This window comes from Temnothorax americanus, unplaced genomic scaffold (genome assembly GCF_048541705.1).
Source record: "Temnothorax americanus isolate GAGA-0224 unplaced genomic scaffold, ASM4854170v1 Scaffold64, whole genome shotgun sequence".
Classification (NCBI taxonomy): Eukaryota; Metazoa; Arthropoda; class Insecta; order Hymenoptera; family Formicidae; genus Temnothorax; species Temnothorax americanus.
The window spans coordinates 438,706-465,000 of NW_027509786.1; the positions used below are offsets into that span (position 1 = coordinate 438,706).

The following is a 26,295-nucleotide window of genomic DNA, read 5'->3' on the forward strand; positions in this document are numbered from 1 at the left end:
GACTGCAGTTGAAATTAATTATACCGAAAGATAAATTAAGATTAATTAAATTTCACCCCCCCCCCTCTCTCTCTCTCTCTCTGTCTGTCTGTCTGTCTGTCTGTCTATATAATAGAGATAACACGCTTCAATAAGAAGGATATAAAACAATATAAGATATACATATAATATATAAGGCAATAGTCTCTCTCTCTCTTCAGGAAAAAATTTTAAATATATGAAGAGTAGATAGAATTTTGTGAAGAGAAATAAATCTCACAATTCCTCATATTAAAAATATTTAACGTTTTATCTCAAGCTTGTTATTTATGATGTACTTATAAGAAATACTCAAATCGCGCACTCCAAAGAGTCAATTACGCGCATCGTAAACTGGCATATGATCCGAGAATGTCTCCTTAATCGTTCGATTAACAAACTAGAAACTAAGTTTACACTCAAATGAATATCGAAAAATCGGGCAACATAGAACTAAAACCTCTGACGGTGGGGAATTCTCCTAAACTCAGTCGTCAGCTGATTGGTCGTTCCGACGTCAGCTGATTTTGACAGCCCGGACGACCTTGCACGTCCTAGCCGAGGTATCGACCAATCGGGAAGCGCTGCACCATGCGCACGCGCCTGCACTAATCCTGATCAGCTGACTCTCGTGAAGGTCTCGCATCTTCGATGAGATCGAAGAAATTTGCGCTACAGGTTCGCCTGTCCAGACTTATTACTTCCATATACAATTCTACTTAAGGAGGGTCCACATTATCGAGCCAAACCGCGAACCGAGCCCCGAACCGAATCTCGAGCAGAACTTGCAGACGAACCTCAAATCGAACTCCATCGCGAACCGCGAACATGAGTTAAAATTTTTTGGAGTTAAATCTCGTATTGAAATTTATAATAAAATTTATATAAATTCTTAATACATGTATGCAAAATGCATATTTATATTTACAATCGTATTTTTTAACATTGCAATATATATATTATAAATTTATTGCGTATTTATCACAGGTTTAGAGTATGTTTATGCAATATTAATTCTAAATTTTGTTTTATGGTTTGAAAAGGAATTAAGTTTTGAATACAGAAAAATAATAAAAGCACATATACATATATTCACTCACCTCTTTTCCTGTTTCCATACTTTTTTTATTTTTGCTTTTTCTTTTTGCAGAGATGCCAATATAATGTCGTCATCTTTTTGTCACTATCACATGTCACTATCACATTCGAGTTCTTTACTTATTTCTTCTTATAAAAAAAGTATGAAAACAGGAAAAGACGACTAAATATGTGTATACATATGCGTGCTTTTATTATTTTCTTGTATTCAAAGCTTAATTCCTTTTCAAACCATAAAACTATATATTTAGAGTGGTTACAACTATATTTAATATTGCATAAACACATACTCTAAATCTATGATAAATACGCAATAAATTTATAATATATATTGCAACGTTAAAAATACGATTGTAAATATAAATATGCATTTTTTTAATTGTTATAATGTTCGGGATTTTTAGCGTCCCGTATATAATAATCTTTTCTGCTCATAATCACTAATTAATTTTAAACATTTTTTATCAGACCATTCAATTTGGTCTATCAGTAGACGTGTAGACTGCACATACGTGGATAGAATCAAATACAGCGACTGGGCAATTACTCACGTTTTCTTTCATCGTTCATTTTTTGTTTTTTGTCATTATTTGTCTAGCTCGAAGCTTAACTACCAGTCTACCACCCGACAAAGCGTGTAATCTGATCATAAATAGCATCTTTTGATGTTTCGTCGAAATACCGACTTTTGGTGGGACACTGCGAGCCAAACCGCGTATCATCAAAATCCTTGTAAATTCGTGGGGTGAGTACGCGATGGTTCGCACTGATGTTCGATTCGAGGTTCGCGAGCCTCGCGCGAGCCCGTTGGCTCGACAATGTGGACGCATGATCGGCTCGCGACGAAGTTCGGCTCGCGGTTCGGCTCGATAATGTGGACGCATGATCGGTTCGCGGCGAAGTTCGGCTCGCGGTTCTGCTCGATAATGTGGACCCTGCTTTACAATTAGCATCGAATAATGACAAATAAAGACAAGAAGAATTCGCATTTCAATCTCGATAAAAAAAACGAGAGTATTTGTAAAATTGATGAAACTTGTTTATAGTACTGCTTATCTATGTTGGACTTAATCATATTTCAAGAATTATATTATTAACGAGAACGCTAATACAAGAAATGCCGATAATTCGTAATAATGATATAATATTGAAAGTACCATATCACGACCTAAAAAAAGACAATATAAATATAACAATTAAATAACTATAATTTTGAGTTTCAAATTTCTTTCCGAGTGGATCGCGTCGCGACGACAGGGTGTACCTGCGCGTTGCCGACGTTGCCGGGGCATTAGCTATATTCATTCCGGGGTCTCGAGCTACCTCGATCAATAATTCGTTTCCCAGCTGTCACGCCCCTCGCAGAGACGAACGAACGAACGAACGAATTCAGTACTAACAACAATTATACTCTAATTATAGTACGACACTATGGGAGCTTTCCAGCAAGCGACACAAGTCGACACAAGTATCATTTTATCTATGTTACTCATTACCAAAAAAAGAAAGATAGAACGATGCTTGTGTCGACTTGTGTCGCTTGCTGGAAAGTTCCCTATATTATTTGATCTCGTCCAGGTCGAAATAGTTACGTCAAAATTTTTCCACTATAGTTACAAAATGTTCGAGTCTCTCTAAGACTCATTAAGCATGATAGAAAATGTTTACCTTCGGCGCTCATTCTCATTCAATTTGTCACAATGGAAGTAAAATCTACCTACATTACAGGACAGCTAATATCATCACCTTTTTCCAATGCTATTTAATATAGTATGTATAAACATATCTGCAATTGCAAATCACTAAAAGCGCCATCTCTTGAAAAAGGACCAAGATTCTTGTACCCATCTCCAATCAGATGACAAACATCTAAAGTCAACTTTCAATTATCTATTATTCGTGTTAGATTCAGGATTGAACTTTTTTTTGTAATTTCATGTGCCGTGCAATATTAACAATTTGTGTACATGTACACAAAAAATATTTTGAAAAATCAGATTACGTATAAAATACATAACGCATGAAATTATAAGTAAAATTCTATCCTGAAAATCTGGCGCCAAGTCAGACAACGTAGAATGAATCTTAAACTGTACCTAAAGGTGGGAGGCGATATCGTATCTACGATACGTACGTCAGGTCGTACAAACATCTTTTCGCTCGAGATCTTCTCTATAAGAAAATGGGGGAGAGGGAAGTAACCGATCGTAAAAGAATTTTTCGATTACTTCCGAGACTACTTTCGATCCAAGTCTGTCCATCTATCGCTTGCCGCTTTTGGCAGTTTTTCTCGACGCGGACGGACGGTTAATCTCGACTTTTCGGCTTTTGCCAGCCGGGTTGCCAATGCCCCCAGAAAACTGAGATACCACCAGCTGTGTTCACCCGCTTCATTACCTACCGAGTGAACGCAGAGTGGCTCCCTGTCCTCCGAAAGCTCGTTCCGCTGATCTCTCTCGTACGTGAACTCTCTTACCGACCGATACAATATACAATCGACATCAAAATTTTGTTAACATCCTAAATTACATTATACATATAACTAAGATAACATTTCAACTGAAACGAAGATTGACCGCGCATGGGAGAACAAGCTAATTAAGACATTAAACGTTAATCTGAGCATATTAATGTGAGCATCATCACAAAGAAGCGTTACAAAATGATGTCGCATTCGATAACAGCTCCGCACTCCGCACTCTACACTTGCACAGTCGATTTAAAGCACCTAGCAGATTCGAATGTTTAAAGCACGCATCATTCTCTCTCTCTCTCTCTCTCTCTCTCTCTCTCTCTCTCTCTCTCTCTCTCTCTCTCTCTCTCTCTCTCTCTCTCTCTCTCTCTCTCTCTCTCCCTCTCCCCCTCTCTCTCTCGCCCCTCCTCCCCCCCTCTCTCTCTCTTATCATAGCGTCTACAACGCTGCGTTCTATCTTTAATAGTGTTAGCAGAGCGTGGCACGTTTTGTGCGCAGTGGTGGCACAACCTGCGACGAAATCATCGGCGACGCGATCGACGCGACCGACACAACCGATACGACCGACGTCGCGGCCACGTTCCAAGGTCAATGCGATAAGTCGGTTAAACCGCGGGGTTATCGCGCAATTCCGCATTTCGTTCAGCACGTTTAAATGGAAAGCCCAACGCTCGCGCGCAACCTTCGGTTTTCCGTCCGATCGGAAAGCAATTTAAAACTGCGGAACTTCCTCAGTTTTTTTAAATATTCTCTATAATACTTGATATGCTTGTTCAGCAAATTAATAAAACTTTTTCTTTTATTCTCGACACGAATATAAGAATTCATAAGTATTATTTCTAATATAAACATAACTTTCTTATGACGTCTGATAACTTAATATTTCATATCCACTTATAAAATTTATGATTACTATAATTATTATAATTGGGAATTTACGTTTACTTGTCGCACTTATTGTTTGACAATAGGAATTATAGAAATAACTAACAAACAGCGTTTGAAAAAATAGTGAGTCCATAGTTCATGAATGACGAAGCTAAAAATGGCCCATCCGATGACGCACTATTTCGGCGTGTTCAGCCAATCGTGCCAAGGTTTAGGCAAAATTGCGTATCACGTAATTCACACACAACAACCTTAACTTTACTACCACGTTATCCATAATATTTCTTTGTGCCTAGCGTTATACAAAAACTTATTCGCCGTAGTATTTATTTGAAAAAATTAAGTATCAAACGCATACCGCGTTTGTTGGGCTAATTTATTTGCAGCATAATCTCGTTCATACCCCTTAACCAAGAAAATTGTCTGCAACAATTCGCGTTGCTTAATATTCTTTTACTTTTCCATCATCCATTAATTAAATAATACATCAATACATATGCTCGTCGCATAAACGACATTGGTATGTGCCGCTTCTCCGATCCGGTCGAGAGATCTTGTTTAGAGCGATAGCCGAGCAACATCGGAGAGCCAATTTCTCTACAAGCGGCGTAGAAAGTTGTTTTCGGAAGCTCACGCGGCTTCATTGAGAGCGTTTGGAAACGAGCCAATAGGAGATCGCACAGCAGAAAGTTTGTCGCACATCGATGTATCGTTTGAACAACGTCACGCATCGTGACGTGCATCCGTGTGTATACCCGATATACCGGGCCAGCGTATAAATGTATCCGAGCAGAATCAAATTAACACAGAATCTGCGATAAGTAATCGACAATGTTGCTCCGTACAAAAATTCGTTTGAAAACATTTTTGATTAAGGAACGATACAAGAGCATTTCGTGTAATGAGACTTGGTGTGAAATTCTGCTTGGATATTGTAAAAAATAACAAGTGTAGATTCGTTTGCACTACAAGATTTTTAAACATTTTTATAAATAATGTAAATTTGTATAAATCTACTTTTATCTTTAAATGTGTACAAATAAAAAATTACTCCAAAGTTGATAATCTAATAAGAGAAGATTAATAATGATGTTACAATGTTGTTTAAGACGTATCCGTAAAAAATTATGTTTAAAAATTAAGCGATGCATAACAATTTTCGATAAACCTATGTAATTTACAGATTATATCACACTACTCTTCAAATACATGATGCTATAACAAGTTGTTTCGCTTATCTATTCTCATTTAACTATCGTTGCATATCGTACGTTTTATAAACAACGATACAAGATCACAAGTTAAAATCGTAATCGCAATATCGAAAATCATTAAGTGCAAACAAATCTTAACTGTTAGATTATATATTTCACTGGTAAGATCAGTCTGAGAGATTTGTCCTTTGATTTTTTAATTTTCTTGTCTTAATCAAAATATAACAAAATATAAATAGTTAATAATTCGTTATTATATATTTATTATTTTATTATCGTTATTATATAACTATTTCTTAATGTGTTACCAATTAGTCTCACTGAATAATAAATTGAATTTTTCCAAGAGATAAAAAACTAATTTCTCTCAGACCGATCTTACACGCCTGATACGACAGAACGGCTACTTACAGTCTGCTGCTGGGCTCGTTATTGGCTTCGTCACCTTCAATTCGATACACCTTGCCGGACATGACGTACTCAAAGCTGTCTGCCCTGGAACCGCCCTCCTGTTCCATAGGGTTCCACTCGTTACCGTCTGGATATCCGTCCTCGCGTAACGTCGTCGCCAGCACAAGACGGAATTTATCTCCTGAACACACAATACGATATTTTGTTACACACGTTACGGATTTATCCCGTACCTACTAAGTTTACGCTCCCGTACGCTCGTTAAATAATCTTTGTTCCGCACATTGCTAGAGAGAAAAATATCTTATTGTTAATTACATAATTTTTATTAAAATTTTTTTGTAGCTTGTAAGTTTTATATATATATTTGAAAAAATTACATATATAATATAAAATTTGCTAATAGATATTTAATAGCATAAACTTAATTAATTAAAAATACGTAATACTTGATCCATCACCGTAATGACACAAATATGTAAATAGAAATGAATTTCTGTTTCTTGAGCGCATCACGTAAAGGAAAAAAAACAAAACCTTTTATACAATCAAAAAAATTAAATACACGAAAACCTTGTTGAAAAAAATATACTGATTCGTTACTGCAATAACTAGATAATGGCATATTTTTTATTTATTCGTTATAATTCACACCGGATGTCCACGTTTTGACGCAGGATGATCACGATGTTTCTCGGATGCAAAAAAGCGCGAATAAGCCATGCAATGACGGAATATAAACGGGTCCAATAATAGCGTTCACGCGAACGCATCGAAAACACATCGCCACTCGATTGCATCAGTCACGTAGTCACGTTGCATCCGCTGGTTGGCGGGTGCTGCTAGATTGTGTAAACTGACGGATCCACCCTTTTTATCCATTTTACCCGTTTCACATGCATACGATATTCCGATGGGTACGCGGCACTCGTGAGATGCACTTTTCATCTCGCTACGTAAAGTGTACTTGGTTGAACGAGTCGGTAGATGCAGTTTACAGAGAAAAGTAAACGCAAAATGTGCGAATGTGCGAAATTAATAGAAACTTGAATTATTCGTCAATTTATCGTCATCCCCACGCTTATTAAATCTACGTGCACAAAATAATTGCATACAAATTACCATATACCATATACTTGCTCTCGTGTCTGGCATCAAGGTGAAATCGATGGTGTTAAAAATAACATTTTATTATTTTACATTAATATGATTGAAACTTGTACTGTGAAAATATAATCAACAATTAAATCGATTAATTTTAAGAATAAAATTATGAAACTTTACTCGCGCATGTTCAACAAAATATCGCTAATTGTAAGTGTAAAGAAGAAAGCAAGATTGATAGTTTATAAATCAAATCACTATCGTTAAATTAAATTAATTTAACGGTATTTAAATTTCTCGACTTCAGATCAATAAAATTGTGTATCGCGATATATTTTCAAAGATACCTTTCTATCGCATCAGATGCTTTTAATGTCAAAGTAATATTTATTTTGGGCCCAAGTGAAACTAAATTAATCATGTAAATTAAACGCTTGTGGAATCGCGATTAAGATCGATATAGACAAAGAGAAAGAAGCGAAATATAAGAATGTTGAAAGGAAATGGATAAGAAGAGACAGGGAAGAGAAATAGAAGAAGCTGCTAAAAGGAGGTCGTCATATACTTATGTACGTAGTGCTAGAGCGAAATTGGAACAAGCAAAGAAAAAGAAAATTGAAAGAAGCCACGCTCAAAATAAATGTGCTTAAAAAACATTTTACATATTAATACGCATAACATAAATGTACATCTACGAACTTGTAAGCAAAAATTTACGTTTCAATATAAACCGAATCTCGGTTAACTTGATAAAACTTGACGAATAAAATAACTAGCTGTACGATGTCAAATTATGAAATCAATACATGAATTTCGAATTAAAATCGTTATTTCAATCAAATACACAGGTGCGGCTTGAACAGAGGAAGACCCCAAAGAGAATTATCGTCGCAACGTAAATTACATTACAACTTCAAAGTAAATACACGAGGTCTTGTGCGTGCTTATTTAGTACGAAAAAGTTGCCCGTTTCCATACGAAGCCCACAGGGGTGAAGCGATACGTAAGAAAGCCCGGGCCGCCCGCAAGGTCAAGGTTAAGCACACACAACGGCACACAAGGTATATACAATCGGCGCGCGAGTTTTAATCGATACTACATCGTCGCCGTCGCCGTCGCCGTCGCCGTCGCCGTCGCCGTCGCCGTCGCCGTCGCCGTCGCCGTCGCCGTCGTCGCGCTGTCGCCGTCGAGCCGTCTTCTTCTTCGTTCGGCAACTATTAAGCTTACATATCTATATATTGAAACAAAGTTTGTAATAAAAACGAGAAAAATTTTAGACGACCATCAGCCAAAACTTCTCATGTATAATCCATCGTTATTCGCTTATAATCTTATCGTTGATATGCTTTATTTCTATTCATCTTTTATACCTTACATTTACACTTTGCCGTCATACTTGTTTAACCTTGAACAACGTGAAAATAATAAATCGGGACAGAACGTATCGCGATCGCAATGCAGATTTTTGTTTTAATTCGTCGATAATACATATATCACAGAAACATTTTTCCGTATACGTAACAGATAAAAGGCTAATTTTGTCACTGTGGTTATCAGCGAGAATGAGTCCGGGAAAACCGGCCAATTGATCTCACCGCTCTCCACGAAGAGTGTGGGTACTAGGTATACGTGAGTCGAGCTTACATCATAATAGTGCCACACCGTAACACACAGCGGCGGCTACTATAGATCATCCGGTTGAGCGTTGCGAGCGGTAATATCTCTCTCGCGCGCTTAAATTAACCCTCATTCAACCGAAACGCTATCGGTTCGTCTCTCCGCTGTGAAACTTTTCCGATAACTCGAGACAGTCGAGACGCGCGACGAGTAGTCGCTGATTATTTCAAGCCGTAATTTTACGAGCTAAACGAAAAAAAGAATCTAGAAACGATACTTTTGCTTCTCTAGATAATTAGATAGGTTCTAAAATAGGAATCTAAACGAAGATACCGATTGTAAGGTAAAGAGAGAGGGAGGGAGTGAGAGGTGAGAGGAGAGAGAGAGAGAGAGAGAGAGAGAGAGAGAGAGAGAGAGAGAGAAAGAGAGAGAAAATTTGCTGGAGTTATTAGCCGTTTTACGCGACGATACGCAATATCGATTACGTTCGAGTATTCGAATGACTAATTCGACCAATTAAGGATCGGTTCATGCGGAACCGGAAAGAGAGGATGTGCGCCGAGCGTCGAGGAATCGCGCTCGCGCGGTTCACGACGGTGACCTTGAGAGAGTCGCGTAGGGGTAGGGAGGAGAGCCTCCCACGAAATCGATAACGCGTGACAGCGCGCGGTCTCTCTCTCTCTCTCTCTCTCTCTCTCTCTCTCTCTCTCTCTCTCTCTCTCTCTCTCTCTCTCTCTCTCTCTCTCTCTCTCTCTCGGCGGCGATATACATATATGCGCATTGAAGGGACGGGATCTAACACAACGATGCGGCTTACCTCGGCGCGACTCGACGCGGCTCGACGCGACGCGGCGCAGCGTCCGTCCGGATCCTGTCCGAAATCCGCCGCCATCTTGGCCCGTGACGCGAATCTCGGATCTCGGATCTCGGGTGTCGGGGGGAGGACGGCGCGGCGCGTAGCGAGCAGAGCAGGCTACTGCCTCCGCGCGGATATCCCGTATCGCGCTCCTTTTTTCGCACGACGGATCCATGATCCATCCGTGCGACCTTGCCAACCTTCTCGCCCGAGAGCGGAGCAGCGGAGATTCACGAGATCACAAATCGACGCTTTCGAGCGTCGCTGCCAGCGCGCACTACACATATTCCGCGCACTCCGACTTTACGTCGTCCCTCCTCGTCGATGTCGATGTCGACGTCGACGCCCACGCGTCTCTCTCGTCCCGACGCTGCTCCCGAGCAACGTCGACGTTATTCTTCGAGTACTCGAAAGAAACGAGAACGAAGATACGTCAAAATTGTGGCATTTAGACGACATGGCGCTTAAAATATCCGCGTCGCCGTCAAACGACACTCCGATGCGACGACGTCGCGTATTCAAAATGTCTGCTCACTCGTCGTCGAGACGGACGTCACGCACATTCGAGCGTAGTCCTTCCTTCCGCACCTGCGAAACTCGTCGACGGCCGCTTGGACGTCGACTCGGAGCGCGCACTTGGAAGGAAACCCGGGTCGCGAAACGAACACATAGGCATCCGTCACTCCGCCACTCCGCCACATCGCATCGATGAGGAGGCGACGCCGGGACGGCGCGGCGCGGCGCGGCGCGGCGAGAGGAAAGGAAAGGAAAGGAAAACGGAAAGCGGAACGCGACGCGTTTTACTCTCGCTGTCGTTGAGTTGAGGAAGAGACGAGGAGCGCGTACGCGGAAAGAGGGACACCGGACACGCACACGGAACAGCGAGAGCGAGTCCGCCTCTCCTCCTCGAAAACGAACGAGTATCGCGCGCGCACTTACGACCGACACGGTTGCGAGTCGTGGCCGCTTTGACCTTGGCATTGAACTTGTGGGCGCCGGACGCGGGACGAGGCGTGCGGCGCGCGTCGCGCGACGCGCGGCGGAAGACCTGCGCCTGCGGAAGGGATCTCCGACTCCGGAGAGTCCGGAGTGGGGAGCGCAGCTGAGTCGCGGTCGTCGCGGAATGAGGAATGAGTGGCCCGAGCCGCCCGAGGTGAGAAGGGTGAGAAGGGGCAAAAGGAGCAGAAGGGGTCGACGGGGGCAACGGAGAACGGACGATATTATATAGTGGGAGGGAGATTGCGTCATCTCGCGCAAGCCTGAACGCCGCGCGTCAATACAGCGGCGAGACGCGAGAGACTCTGCTTCTACCTCTGCCTCTGCCTCTGCCTAGCCCTTATGGACTAACCTTCCCGCGCGTATGTACGTACATACATACGTATTGTATATTCAAATACAACATATATACCTATCCCCATCTCCTTATCCATCCATGTATATCTACAGAATGTATTCTGTAACTATACGCACGTTGCGATTTAGGACTAACGTGTAAACAATCCAATTTAAGAATATGTGACGCCAACGTAACAAATTTTAGATACGACAAATTATTCTTTTAGTATTCCCTCTCTATTGTATTTCATCAGATTCCCCCTGCTACATTTTACCGAACGTAAAATAGGATTATTTGGAGTATTTGGACGATGCGACTACAGGTTTGTATTTGTATATTTCGTCATATGATAGATGAGAGAGAGAGAGAGAGAGAGAGAGACAGATTAATTTTCAACATACTTAAAACTTGTTTAAAATATCTGTACAATTACTTTGCAACGACATGTAATGACAAGTAATGATCTGCGACATATACATATCACATACGTTTATTGTTGCACGTGGGCGCATGTGCGCTAAAAAAATTATGGGAAACAACTTCAACGTAATTTCACTTTGGAGTTGAAACACTTTTAAGGGATGAAAACACTTTCGCAATAGCGACCCGACAGACCCGACAGTAGAGATTGCATCGAAATAAGGAAGGCATTAAAGCTCTTCGGTTTGGACAAACTTCAGTTCAGACAAACTTCACCAATCGCCGCAGCCGCATCGGTAATCCAGAGGCGGAGCCAAGACGAGCCTCGAAGTCGGACTCGGTCAGCTCGAGTTTCCATTGGTCAAGTTCAGAGACGAGGAAGCATTAATCGCCGCGATCGCGCAACTCTTCGGCGAAACGCAACGTGCTCTCGCTGAAGCAAGATGGCCAGGCTCAACGATAAATCGCACGTCATCGTATCTTCGATATAACCGGACGAACGATCGCGAAAAGATGAAGGGTTTGGAAAAAAGACGTTAGGGGGTGAACCATTTATGAATGAACTATGCACGTAGCGCGATTAGCACAGGGGGGGGTGAATTGAGAGAAAACATGCTATCGTATCACTTTCATTTGTCACATTACAAATATCGTCGTCGTAGTGCAAAAACGAGATTTGAAAAATGTCTAATCTACTTATGAATTAAAATTGTAAGTTGCTTCTTGCAGATGAGATCAAAATAAAAATGTCCGAAATAAATAAAAAAAATTTCTCGAAAAATATTTAATTGATATAACTTTTCTATTGCATTAAAACTCGTTTTCATGTTATATTATATATAAAAAATATCTACATAATATAATAAAAAATGCTTAAAAATATATCTACAAATACAAATACAATCAATTATAATTTATACACATAATAAATAATAAATTTTGCAATCATAAAAGACTCACCCAGGTCCATTGGGTATAACCAACTGTTGATGTCCAGGATGAGATCCATTTTGAATGACTCCGACTCGCAATGAAGTCTGCTCACTGAAATCCACAACGAAACAGTACAGCGTTAGAAATACACGGTACACATTATCACATATTAATGGGCGATTGATTAACACGAGGGAGATGGTTCATAGTTCCGTTCGAAGCTAAGAATTATCGAGAGGGAAATCTCTCATTTTCGATCAAAGACGCAGCGACGGTTGACATCACCAATAATCGTCCAAATGTGCGTTTAATTCACGATATTATGGGCTTACATGCATACGCGCTCACTCACATCCCTATGTGAATACCAATTTAAGATCTACTACTCACACTTACACGATAATTATCAAATCAAGTGTTTTTCTCATTTTCTTTCTTTCGCTTTCGTTTTCCTCTCTTTCATTATCAACTCGCATCATCAGCTAAATTCTTTCGACATTTAATTCAAACAAAGTAGTTGCACTAATTACCCTGCAGAGTCATTTTACATTTATTGCCATATCGTCGTTCGTTCAAGCGATAATGACGCCGAGTTAACTCCAGATTCGGAATAATGATGAATTCTTGCGATGCTGCATTGCCAATTGCAATAAGATCACGTACAAGCCAAAAAGAAAATGCGAAATCTAGAAAAAAACCAGCTATGTGCCTAGTGTATTCGAGATACGCGTATTGTCACAACTATATACGCGTGAATAAATTCGATAAAGTTAACAAAATGGCGAATGTGTGTATGAATTGATAACATAATATAAACCATTGTTTTCATCATTATATAGAAATAAATAAATGGATTACATGCTATTATTTTCAATATTTTCCGCTGCAACGCCGCGGATAACATTACAACATTACGATAAATTTTACGTTTGCAATGTTTCTCCAGGAATGCCTCTAAAGTTTTTATTGGTAATAAAAAGAAGCAAAGTTAGTAATTAGAAAAAACATTTCAATTTTGTCTCTATTTCTCGTTGTCCCCTTTATCTTTTTCTACTTTCAAATTAATCGTGTATATATACACCCTCAGAAAAGATTTCTAGATACAATGCTATTACTCTTCAATCAATCATAAAGTAGGATCGAAATAGGGCCAATCATATTTAGTATTAAAACAACAATATTTTAATCTTAAATAGAAAATTTCTTAAGTCTAGAATAAAATAATCTTGATACTATCCCTCTAACTTTCTCAGAAAAATACAGATAGAACTTTGTGACAATCCTATAATATTCTTGATTCAACAATAGACAAATCTGAAAAAAATCTTATTCTATTCTTGCAAAAAAAGAATTTGTAGATTGTTAGGAATCTATTATATTATTTTTTCAAGATCCGTTTTGTGATAGAATGAAGTAAAGGTATTTATGAACAGTTTATTATTACGTTTTTATACAAAACGTATGATTTTCGATTATTTTTATGATTTATGATTTTACATTTATGATCATACAAAACGTATTTGATAGAAAGCCGTTTTATTCCCCATTGATTTATCTTTCATAGAAAAATCAATGAAGAATAAAACAAAACGGAACCAATATCGTTGACCATTAGCAGTAATTCTGATGTTGGTTGCTGTATGGATAGCCAAATCTTGAAATTTTAAGTAATGCCATTGATCAGTGAAATCAATTTCATAAGCATGGAAATGAGTATTGAAATTTACTGTGGTAAGTTTTTTAAGTAAAAAATATACAATATTATCTCTCTCTCTGGATACAGATATTGTATAAATATAACCAAATTGAGGATTTTTACTTCTTTCCCAATCTACAACAACCAACATGCCATTCTCATAATGAGTGTCATTAATTTTAATCCATATTTAACAATATTCCATTTTGCGAAACATATATCTTCAGGTAATATATAACGAAAACTAGAAAATTCTTTTACCTCAGTATATGGACAGTCTGAACGAATGAAAATGATATTTTCAAGGATGAACCTCTCTCAGCCAGTAACCGACAACAAAATTTTAGTTGGTTCCTTTTAGCTATAGAATAAGGTAAATTGATTCTGTTGGCAGACGAATAGGCTATTTGTTTTCCTTCTCTATGTTTAGCTTCCATTCTAATACATGATAATAGCTCAAGAGGACCTATTTCAGGAATGATATCTGGATAAGGGATATTTAGATGCATCTTAAGCGTTTCTAAACACAAGAATATATAAGCTTAAATTTATATGTTTTTCTTGTCTCAAGATTCAATCTTATTTTATTCGAGAGAAGAGAATAAAAATTATTGATTTAATCTGAATATATTGTTTTATTTTTATACTACTTCAGATTGTGATGAGATTAAACATGTCAAGAATATTTTTTGTCTCCTTATTAGAAATCTTTTCTGAGGGTGTATATATATATATATATATATATATATATATATATATATATATACTTGCACAAAACGAAGGGAAATCAAACAAAGACTGGAATGTCACGGAGAAAAAAAAAGAAAATATGTATTAGAGAAACCGTAAAACTGGCACTAGACTATGCGCGATTCGTGGTTTGTGATTCGCGGTTCGTCATTCGCGCCGATTTGTCAAAGGAGCAGCGGTTTTTTGACTAAATCAAAGAGATGAAGAAATGTAAGAGATTCATTTCTTTGATTTCGTCAAAAAACCGCTCCGCTGGCGAATCGGTGCGAATGGCGAACCAAATCACGAATCATGAATCGCGCCTAGTCTAGCGCCAGCTTAATCATTTGCGCGCGGCAAGGAATTAAAATGCGAGAAACTGCATTGTCCGAAATTCATCAGAAATGCAACTATGTTTCAGAGAATTCTTGACGTGTCACATTATAGATTAAATAAGAAAATTACCGGTAAGAGAATAAGAACACCATATCACGCACATTTGCAAATATACTGTTCTTTCATATATGAGTCATATCAAAAGTTGTCATAAAGGTACATGTACAAAAAAGTACACAAACATGTACTTTCTTCCGTATTATCTTGTTATCAGTAAAATAAATTTTTTTTAAGTTATTCGCAATGTAATTAATATACAATTAGCTTTGCGTGTATATCTTTCTGCGCTTTAAGTAACGCTGCAATATAAATAATATAATATGTGTAATAATAATAATAAAAATTTTCTAGATCACAAAACCAAGTTTTAAAACTTGCAAAGAGCACACATCGCAGGATCTTTCACTCAAACATGCAACGAGACAGCAAAATCTTCTATGAAGTGCGTCTTCCCTTAACGATAACAATCGATCCTTTTATGAGTGACGAACAATTGGATGATCGCGAATTGCACGTGTCGCGCCTCCGACGAGCTTATCTCGCCGTACGTATCCTTGGTATTCAAGGTCTCATACTCGATATTGATTTCGTCGATGTGTGACACCGCCCGCACCGCGATAATCTAATATCGACGTGATATCATTCTCACGCGGTACGACTGATCTCGAGAGTGCTCGCGAGAAGCATTATCGACGCCATAGATCTGCGTCAATGAGTAATGAAAAAAAGAAATACATCTATTAGAGCTTGCATCGCAACGTAGCTATCTCTCATATGAGTTATTGTTAGTCCACTTTTTATAATATGGCGTAATTTTTAATATAATCTAATTTTTCACTTAAATACATCGTAATTTGAATAAAACAATTCCATCCCAATTCCAAGGTACAGCTAGTAACGTCATAAAAAACATATTTATCAAATATTTCTTTAAAAAAAAAAAAAACGTTTTTTAAATAAATCTTTAAAGAGTATAGAGAATATCTTTATTGGAAAATTAAACGATCTAAGAATAGAGCGACGTGCATATTGCCAGGAATTATTGCCTCCGCCGCAAGAAATTATTTCAGCAATTACGCCACGGAAATAATTCACTGATTATTCTGCCCTTCATCGTTCGCCGCTTTAGAGATTTAAAATCTCGGCTCGAAAGAACGGAATCAGGAAAAGAATGCGTAGACGACGTTTGCTCGCATATTTTTTCTCCTACCCACGCATTCCACACCGTTTTTCCCAGCTGATCTCACCCTCTTTGTCTTGCATCTTCCTTCTCTTCCCTTTCTCTCCATCCCCTTCTCTCTTTTCATTCTCTTTCACTCTCTCTCTCCCTCTCGCTCGTTACATCAATTTCTATAATAATTATAAATTTCACTCCTATAAATAGTCTGCCATTGAAAACTCTCTCTCCCTCTTTCTCTCCGTCTCTCTCCCTCTCTCTCTTTCTCTCCTTTTCAAAGAGTCCACGTTTCGCAGTGATAGAATAAGAACACACAACCCCGCGCGGGACAACACTACGATCTACTCTCGTTGCTGACGTCGCTCTCGGTGGCAACCTTTACGAAAGAGGGCACCGACGGCAACGACGACGGCGACGGCGCCGAAGAGAGAAAACAACCAGCAACGGCGACCTTAATGGTCCATCCGCTGCCGGCGTAAATTTTCCAACAAGCTGCCTCCTCTCTCCTCGAAAAAGGGCGACCGACCCTCCCCGACCAGCACGTACCACCTCTCGTCGAGAGAGGGGAAAAGGGTGCACCCACCCTCTCACCAGTGCACCTCCACCGCTCATTCTCCATATCTCTCGGATAAATTTGTATTAATGTTATTCCCCCGTAATAAGAAGGAAAAAGAAATGAAAAGTAAGTTGCATCGAGACAGTTAGTGGTTGCGTTAGTGTTTGCTATAAATTAGTTTCTTGTTTCTTCGATTAATTTCCTATAAATCATCAATCTTTTGTCTTTTTCTCTCAGTTGTATGATCTATATCTATATCTATAGCATAAAAATTTCCTCTGTGAGATTACCTTACAGAAGAAATTGATACGATAAATGAATAGCTATTGATGAGCCTGAAAACTCGAAAATTCAGATGTCCAAGTAAGTTATTTTTGCTTAATTCCTTTGATTCTAACTCACATAATATCATAGATGCAACATGACAAATATTTTGGGATAACACAAAATCTTTCTTGTAGAAGCAAAGTTGCAACTAAAATTTAAATTATTGAAAACTTATCAGTCAGTTGCCAGATAAATTTTAAATTATATTTGAGCAGCTCCTGTTCTTTGAGATAAAAAAATCAGACAAAATTTGACAAAATTCAAGATTAATCAACATTGAGGAAAGCAAAACTCAAGATATATATTCTAGTCTACATTCCAGTATTATATATATATATATATATATATATATATATATATAAACCACACTAAATATTATATATTTAAATATACGTAAGAATCGTCCACTCGCGTGGATTCGTACTATCCAAATTACATAGCGCGAGAGATATTGCTCTAATCTCGGTAAACTTGACTTTTCCTGCCGTAATTACAGAAAATCTGAACCGCAAGCATCACAATTTCGTAGCATAGAAATCTCGACTCATTGATTATACCGATTTCGATCCTTGAAAAGAAAAAAAAACGCAGAAAAAATATATGTGGTAATTTTTGCACTCTTGCCAAGTTATCCCGCCGATAAGATCCACCCGGTGCTCATCTTCACAAACTATTCACTATTTGCATCGCGCACCAAAACGATCCCTCTCCCACCCTTCCCTCTTCAAAGGGAATGTAGAGAGGGCTCGGCCAGCCATCTCCGATACGCCCCGGCACAAGACGAAAGGGATGGCAATGCACTTATCCCCACATTATATCGTCGACGCACTACTCCGCCTACTCCGAGTCCTTTTTTCCTATTCTGCCTATCCCGCCCTATTTCGCTTTCCAGTCCCTTTTTATCCTTTTATCTTTTCGTCCTGTTCTCACTCTTATCCGTGATTATCTCGCTCGGATTCGTTACTTTATTTTCCCTCGCCCCCCCCCTCCTATGAATTCCATCCTTTCCTATATACAGTAGGCTTTGCAACGTCTATTAAGCTGACACAGCCAATTCACCACAATCGAATTAAATTTATACAAAAATTTAGTGCTCTTTTGTTGCTAATTTGTTGCTCAATTCCCAATTTTGTTGCTCCAGCCGTTTCGGAGAAAATAGTGGCTGTGCTAACTTATGTTTAAAGTTAGCACAGCCATTCAAAAAATTGTGTTAAATAAAAAAATAGGACATATTCTTTTAGTGCTTTTTTATTGCTAATTTGTTGCTCTATTCCCGATTTTGTAATTTCATTTTTAAATCCTGGAAACTACCCCCAAAGCTATTTCTCCTTAAAAACATACTCAAAAATTACAAATTAGTCAGATATTTAATTAATTATGTTCAAGATTAGTTAATTACGTTTTACTGATTTTATTGCCAACCATTTGCATTAATTCCGATTTTGTTGCTCCACCCTTAATGCTTAAAAACCACCCTTAGGTTATCCTACACCAGCACAACGCCTTAAAGTCATAAATCGAACAGATTTCCGAATTGATTATGTATCCCTGATTTTGTTGCTCCACCCTTAATGCTTAAAAACCACCCTTAGCTTATCCTACACCAGCACATCTTAAAATTGTATAAATTAAACAGATTTCCGAATTGATTATGTATCCCTGATTTTGTTGCTCCACCCTTAATGCTTAAAAACCACCCTTAGGTTATCCTACACCAGCACAACGCCTTAAAGTCATAAATCGAACAGATTTCCGAATTGATTATGTATCCCTGATTTTTGCAATGTCCTTAAAAAAATTTAAATAATTTATACTATTTTATTACATGCAAAAAACTAATTTAACCAAAAATATTACACTTAATAAATTTTATATTAAAATATAAAAATATGTTTAAAACATAATGTACATATAACAAAATTATTATACAACAAAATTGTTATCAGCTAAAATATGATAAAAATGCAAATTTTATAAAAGCAAGATGGAGCAATAAATCTGAATTTGTTAAAAATAGCGAGCAACAAAATCAGGAACACATAATCAATTCGGAAATCTGTTTAATTTATAATTTTAAGGTGTTGTGCTGGTGTAGAATAAGCTTATGGTGGTTTTTAAGCATTAAAGGTGGAGCAACAAAATCGGATTTGTTAAAAATAGCGAGCAACAAAATCAGGGATACATAATCAATTCGGAAATCTGTTTAATTTACAGTTTTAAGGTGTTGTGCTGGTGTAGGATAACCTAAGGGTGGTTTTTAAGCATTAAGGGTGGAGCAACAAAATCGGATTTGTTAAAAATAGCGAGCAACAAAATCAGGGATACATAATCCATTCGGAAATCTGTTCAATTTATGACTTTAAGGCGTTGTGATGGTATACGGAGTCTAATTATCCGGTAATAATAATCTGTACAACGCTGTCAATCAGGAAGAGCAAAATACGAAGACAGCGAATAATTTTTAGTTATAAGCGAATCCAACAAGAAGCACCATAAAGCGTATATATACATATATATATATATAACGCTTGTTACTTTTCAAATCCACTCGTACATGTTACGTTTTATATTTTATAGTACAACTAGACATCACAGACGCGCGCTTTGCGCGCGCTATTTAGCTTTAATATTACACACAACTGTCAAAATATGCTATGACAGCCGCTCACGAAGTTAGCGCAGCAACAGAATCAATCAGCATCGCGGAAAGGAGCCAACAAAGCAATTCGAGACTTTCGAGAAGACTTCGAGAGATGCGAGTATCGATTTAACATGCCTTTTTTTAGAAAGGATGTTTTGTGGCGGCACATTAGCATTATCCAAGCAAATTATATTTCTAAAATAATATTATTAACGCGCCAGAAACTGAAAGAAATTTCTATTTTTTGAACAATTATTTAAATATCTGTAGAACTTAAATTTAAAATGCATGTATAAATGATATGTATATGGTATATGTGAACTTTTAGGAAGAATTTCTCGTAATATGTGTGTAATATACATGTATATCTTTTTCACAAATATTTTATCACAAATATAATATTTACGAGTACAACGTTACCTTTTTGGGAAACAGAAAAACTCTTCCATGTGCCAAATATTCGCTTACTATTCAAAAGATAAATATATAATCACACAAACACACACATACACATTTCATCTTTTATCTAACACTTAATAATTCTTTAACTATAAGAATTTTTATAAATAAAATGTGATGGCGAAATTATTACGCGTACGCGATGAATCACTCTGGATCTTTATTAACAGTTTTTATTCTAGATAATCGATCGCGGTTTTAATTTAACACCTCTTGCCACGCCATTCGGTCATTTTCCGATAAAGCGCCCCATGAATTGCATCAAAAATACACATAAAGTTGCTATACTTAGAACTATGAGTAGAATAGATAACATGCTCACAATGAGTTTGCCGGTAAATTATTTAAAAAAGAAAGATAGATAGAGAAAACAAGAGGAAAACATATAAAAGAAGTTATTAGAGTTTTTACATTATGATACTTTAAAGACGATAAACGTGCCGTGTTCGATACAAAACGCATATGAATAAGCACAGCAATTTCCACTTTGAATTTGCTATTAAGAATTCTACAAAGGTAAGTTCAATGTTAATAATATCCGATATAACAAACATAAAAGTTTTTTAAAGATACGTAAAGATGCATAAAGATAAAGTATAAATCCGTTATTAATCAAGATATGAGGAAATATTCTTCCCAAGCATCCAATAACTACGTATGAAGTGCCAAAGAACTTTATTTTACGCCGGGACATTTTAATTTAACAAAAAATAAAATATTCTTTCTTCTCGAAAAAATTTTAAAAAATTTAAGATTCAGGACACACACACACACACACACACACACACACACACACACACCTAAAATTTCAGGATCATATTTAGAAGTTCAAATATGTATATACCTAAAGATATATTTAAGAATTAACGTTTAAAAATATTTAGAAATATTGAGCAAAAATTAAGTACAAACAAGAATGGAAAAAAATAGCAAGTTCCAAGAGATGTCATCTCTCTCATCATTCTTTCTCTTTCAAAATATCTTGATGTTTAAGGAAAAATTAACTTAAAATTGATCAAAGAATCTGCAACTGAACAATTATGTTTCATGCTTTAAGACTACACAAAATCTCAAAACGGTACACACATAAAAAATGAAGATATGGAATACATGCAGGAGTATAGTTATAAGTTAGTACTAACAAGGATAACAATAAATCTACCGATAAAGAGACCTGAAAAAAAGGAAAATTATATAGAGGGTGGACGACACAATAGATATAATTAAACGTTTACTTACTCTCCGCGTCGAAGTAAAAATTAAATTTAAGCTGCTAATAAAGAGACAAAGAAAAAGAAGGAATGGGCGGGAGGGGAAAAAATCGAGTCAAAGCGAAAGGGGTTGGTAGAAACAGCGAGGGGGTGGTAAGAGGGCGATATGCGTGGGCAGGCTTCGACGCAGGGGTTTCCCAACTGCGCAATGTCGCTATCCGTTATCGACCGGTTCGCAAGCGCTATAAATACTGGGCACCAGGCTCTCGCTACCCTCTATAGTTCTCTCTCTCTCTCTCTCTCTCTCTCTCTCTCTCTCTCTCTCTCTCTCTCTTGCTCTCTCTTCATCCCTCTTACGACTAAACCATCCTCCACCGTTTACCGTAGTTATCCCCCCGCGCGCGCGCGTGCATGTATGTATGTGTGCGAGTATATGTCTTACTCTCTCTCTCTCTCTCGTTTATTTCCCCTTTTCTCTCCCTTCGTTCCCTCTCTCTTTCTCTCTCTGAGTCAACGAGGGGCGGAAAACCTTGACCTTCAAAAGAGCGTCAGAGGGCGAACATGGCGCTCTTTCCATCCTCTCTCGGTACTCCCCTTCCCATCTGGTTTTTCCCGCCCTCCCGTCTTCGCCTCTTGCTGCCCGCTACCACCTCGTCTTTTCTACTGCCGCTTTCAGACTATGATGATGGCCTAGCTCGCGCTCTCTCTCTCTCTCTCTTCTCTCTTTCTCCCTTTCTCTTTCATCTCATTTCTGCAACGAGTAACAAACATTACATCGTTGTTTCTTTGCTATTTCGCGAGTCGCACGAATGGCTCTCGCCATTTCGATTATTACATACACATATATCGTACCATAAGAATCTTTCCGATGTATTAAGTGCACTTGAAGAGAATATAGAATACCTTCGGCTCTTTCGAAAGCTTTGATATGTGTTGCGATGAACGTGAACTAATTCACTATACCTATACTACTATAAATGCGCCTTTTGTTTCTATAATATCGATTGATCTCACTCTTCGTCTTACCAAGTGTAACTGTCTCTTCACATTTCTTTTCTTCTAGTACAGTAACTAAATTTCTAAATTTTCATTATATACCATCAAAACTATCCACCGATGTAACGTAAATGTTTACAAATCTTCAAACAAGATATCAAATTGGCCAAATATCGATTAGAAAACAAGAATAATTGCAACTGTACGAATCGATAAAGCTACTTCCGGCTACTTCTTTCTCACGAAATAAAAACTTACGATCAGTCTCGTGACCTAGTCGCACCTTTTTGGTGGTCAAAAAGAGTTATGTGTCTGTCGAGTCGTAAAATATCGCAGACTCTTCTTCGAAAAGAAACCGAATCTTCCATCTACGTCGCATACGTACCGCGAAGATAGACTTTCCGTACGATAATAAAGCCGTTAATAAAGTGTTGATCATTGCCAAGACATGGACAATTCGGAAAAGAATCACGGCGAGAATATCGAACGTAGAGAATGCTCAAGCAAATATTGTTCGGCGAACGAAACAAGCTCGAGAGAGCAGATCGGAAATCGACATGTCACTCAATAATTACGATAAAATAGTTTTATTAGTACAAAGTAGTAATTAATAGACTTAATTTTCAAGATGTAAACGTAACGTATATATTAATCGTAATACATAAATAATAACTTATAGTAATTAAAGAATAATCTGATAAATAATGGCATTTTGTTAAGAAATTTTGAACTTTTGTTGATGAAAAACCGATTTGAATTTGTGATTAACACTCGCCCAGACATCCTAGCTGGGACACTTTTAAGTCTAAAGGGTTTTTGAAAGCGTTTCTGTTACAAAAAAATCTATAAAAATTCATGTATCATCTTTAAGGTTTCAAAAAGTGATTTTTATACTTACAGATGCTAAAAATATTGTATTTGCCAAGAGCGCTGAAGCCCTTCCCGTGGAAGTAATAAATAAAAAATCGACTGTACCTTAGAAGGCCCACGGTGTCCGCGCAGTGTTAAGAATCTCAATGATTCCCGGAATATACTTATTGTATAATATTATCTTTCCAAGAATATATAAGTCAAAGTTATTTCGACTTTCTGACGAAATGTATTTGACGATGTCTTTAATTTCGATTAATAGCAATAAACTAATGTTAGAAGACAAAAATACAGGAATCTACATTTATTATAGTTTTACACACGTTGCATTAGACTCGACAATATTTACTTCTCTACCACACAGAGACAAAGAGACTATATAGTCCAGTCACTATGTACAAAAAAACGGATTATAAAAGACATAATTCTGACCCAGGATTTTTCTTTTGGGGGGTGTTGGGGGGCTCAAGAAAAGCTTAATCTCAAGTTTTCGACCTCTGTTTCCCGCTTGCTTTTTTTACGGGAGTAAAAAATGTGAAAAAATGGTTTTTTCCGCGATAACTCGGTTTCTAATAAAGTTACAAGGTCGAATCGGAGCTCATTTTAAAGCTTTTTTTACGCTCTACAAATTATGTCGTATGACATTTTTACGTATGATCGATTGTTTTCGAGACATCGAACGAGAAAGGGAAATAAAAAAGTATGAGAGAGATATATTTAGTTTTTTCTTTTTACTCATTATTGTCGTCCGAACTTGCAAAAATGCTTCAAATAAAACTTGTAGAGCGTAAAAAAACCTACAATTTTTATTTGTTATTTATTTTATTTCGTTGAAAATTACGCCTTGTAGAGCGCCTCAAAGTGGAGAGTCGTCGTCATCGCGTTAGCGGCGCGTTGGTTACGTCGATACGCGGCACCGAACGCTTTCGCTAAGATTTCCGACTTCATTGACGCAAATAAGTAACATAATAGGTGTTTTTTATAGGATTTTTCCCGCTCTACAAGTTACGTTCAGTGATATTTTGGCGTACGATCGATAGTTTTCGAGATATCGAAAGAGAAAAGGAAAAATTGAGCATTTTTGTTCGTTTTTTTCTATTTTATCGTTTTTCGCACACGAATCTGTATAAACGCTTCAAATAAAACTTGCACAGCAATAAAAATCGTAAAATGTTCTTATTTATTACTTTAATTTCGTTGAAAATTCCATACCGCACTACGCCTTAAAGTTGCAAATAAATCTTGCAAAGCCTGAAATTATTGTAGCTATTTTGAAACCGTCAAGTTTTCTTAATTACACTTACCGTTTCATTGAAGAATACATGAAAGCGTGCAGTTTTATATCTAAGTGACAATATTTGTGAAGTAAGTTTATAAGAAAGAAATACTTTATCGCTGACGCGATGGCGACGACTCTCCACTTTGAGGTGCTCTACAAGGCGTAATTTTCAACGAAATGAAATGAATAACAAATAAAAATTGTAGGTTTTTTTACGCTCTACAAGTTTCATTTGAAGCATTTTTGCAATTTCGGACGACAATAATGAGTAAAGAGAAAAAACTAAATATCTCTCATACTTTTTTATTTCCCTTTCTCGTTCCATGTCTCGAAAACAATCGATTATACGTAAAAATGTCATACGACATAATTTGTAGAGCGTAAAAAAAACTTTAAAATGAGCTCCGATTCGACCTTGTAACTTTATTAGAAACCGAATTATCGCGGAAAAACCATTTTTCACATTTTTTACTCCCGTAAAAAAAGCAAGCGGGAAACAAAGGTCGAAAACTTGAGATTAAGCTTTTTTTGATCCCCCCAACACCCCCCAAAAGAAAAATCCTGGGTCAGAATTATGTCTTTTTTAAATGTACATAGTGACTGGACTAATACACGAGGATCTTGATGGCCGGTCTCAAAATCACGATATTTCGAAGCGTTGCGCAATTCTCTTTCTCCTTCTCCTCGTTCGTCTTCCTCGGTTTGTCAGCTGGTCTCAAGGTCAACCGCCCGAGGGACCGATCTCAGACAAAGTGGGGAGGGGGGGAGGGGGGAACGGTCTTTCAAATCGCGCCACGTGCAAAGAAAAAATGTAGCCGAAACGACGCTCGATTATGTCATATCTTTGCCGTGCGGCCGCGGCGGTGTGGTGGTGGTACTGGTGGTGCGGTGGCGCGGCCACGGCTTAGCTCGGACTCGGAATCGATTGATCAAAATGAACAAAATCACTCATAATACTCGATATTTTTACAATTTCTCTTTATAAACCAATACAGTTATACGAGAATTACTCTTGCTATGCAGAGTTTACAGAGATTCAAACGGTAAAACTATTAAGTAAAAATTTATTGACGTTAAAATGGTTGGAAATAAAATTTACGTATCAATAATCTTAAAAAATTATCGCGCAAAGAGTTTTTTTACCATTTTCATCTTGAAAGAAAATTAAAATAAGAATTATATGACTAGTAGAAAAACTTGTTAAGACAATAAAAAATGATTAGCGAGTAATTAAGTGTGGGAATTATAGAACAAAATATAATGTATCAAAATCTATTCTTCACGTTACATTTTCCTCATTTTATTGAATAAATATAAGCCTCCATGTAAGTGGATAGAATCGAGCCTAGGAAGGACACTGTCTGATTGTGAATGTAATTTCGTGTATGTTAGGCAATTGAAAGCTGTTTATTTGCCAATATCGATGTAAAATTGTAAAACATGAAAGTCCTTGACGTCGTCCAAAAAAAAAAAGAAACACATATATACTCAGTCTTTCCCGATATATCTAAAGCCATATATCTTTCTTATATAAAAATTATTCCTGTGATATATGTGTTATATATATTGTTATTGCATTTATCGTTGCAA

The 26,295-nt window shown here is 37.5% G+C and overlaps 1 protein-coding gene across 5 annotated transcripts in view; it reads right to left on the reverse strand.

The window, feature by feature from the left end:
- Window positions 1-26,295, reverse strand: part of Rpb8 (DNA-directed RNA polymerases I, II, and III subunit Rpb8) — a 55,313-nt gene that overhangs the window by 18,606 nt on the left and 10,412 nt on the right. For 4 of the 5 annotated variants that reach the window (XM_077421098.1, XM_077421095.1, XM_077421097.1 and 1 more), the window contains 2 exons: window positions 12,396-12,479; window positions 6,103-6,283 (listed from right to left, as the gene is read on the reverse strand). In XM_077421098.1, coding sequence (XP_077277224.1) covers window positions 6,103-6,283; window positions 12,396-12,479 — 265 coding nt within the window. Of the gene's footprint in view, window positions 1-6,102; window positions 6,284-9,640; window positions 10,749-12,395; window positions 12,480-26,295 lie in introns of those variants that run through there. The other variant, XM_077421094.1, reaches the window with a different exon arrangement.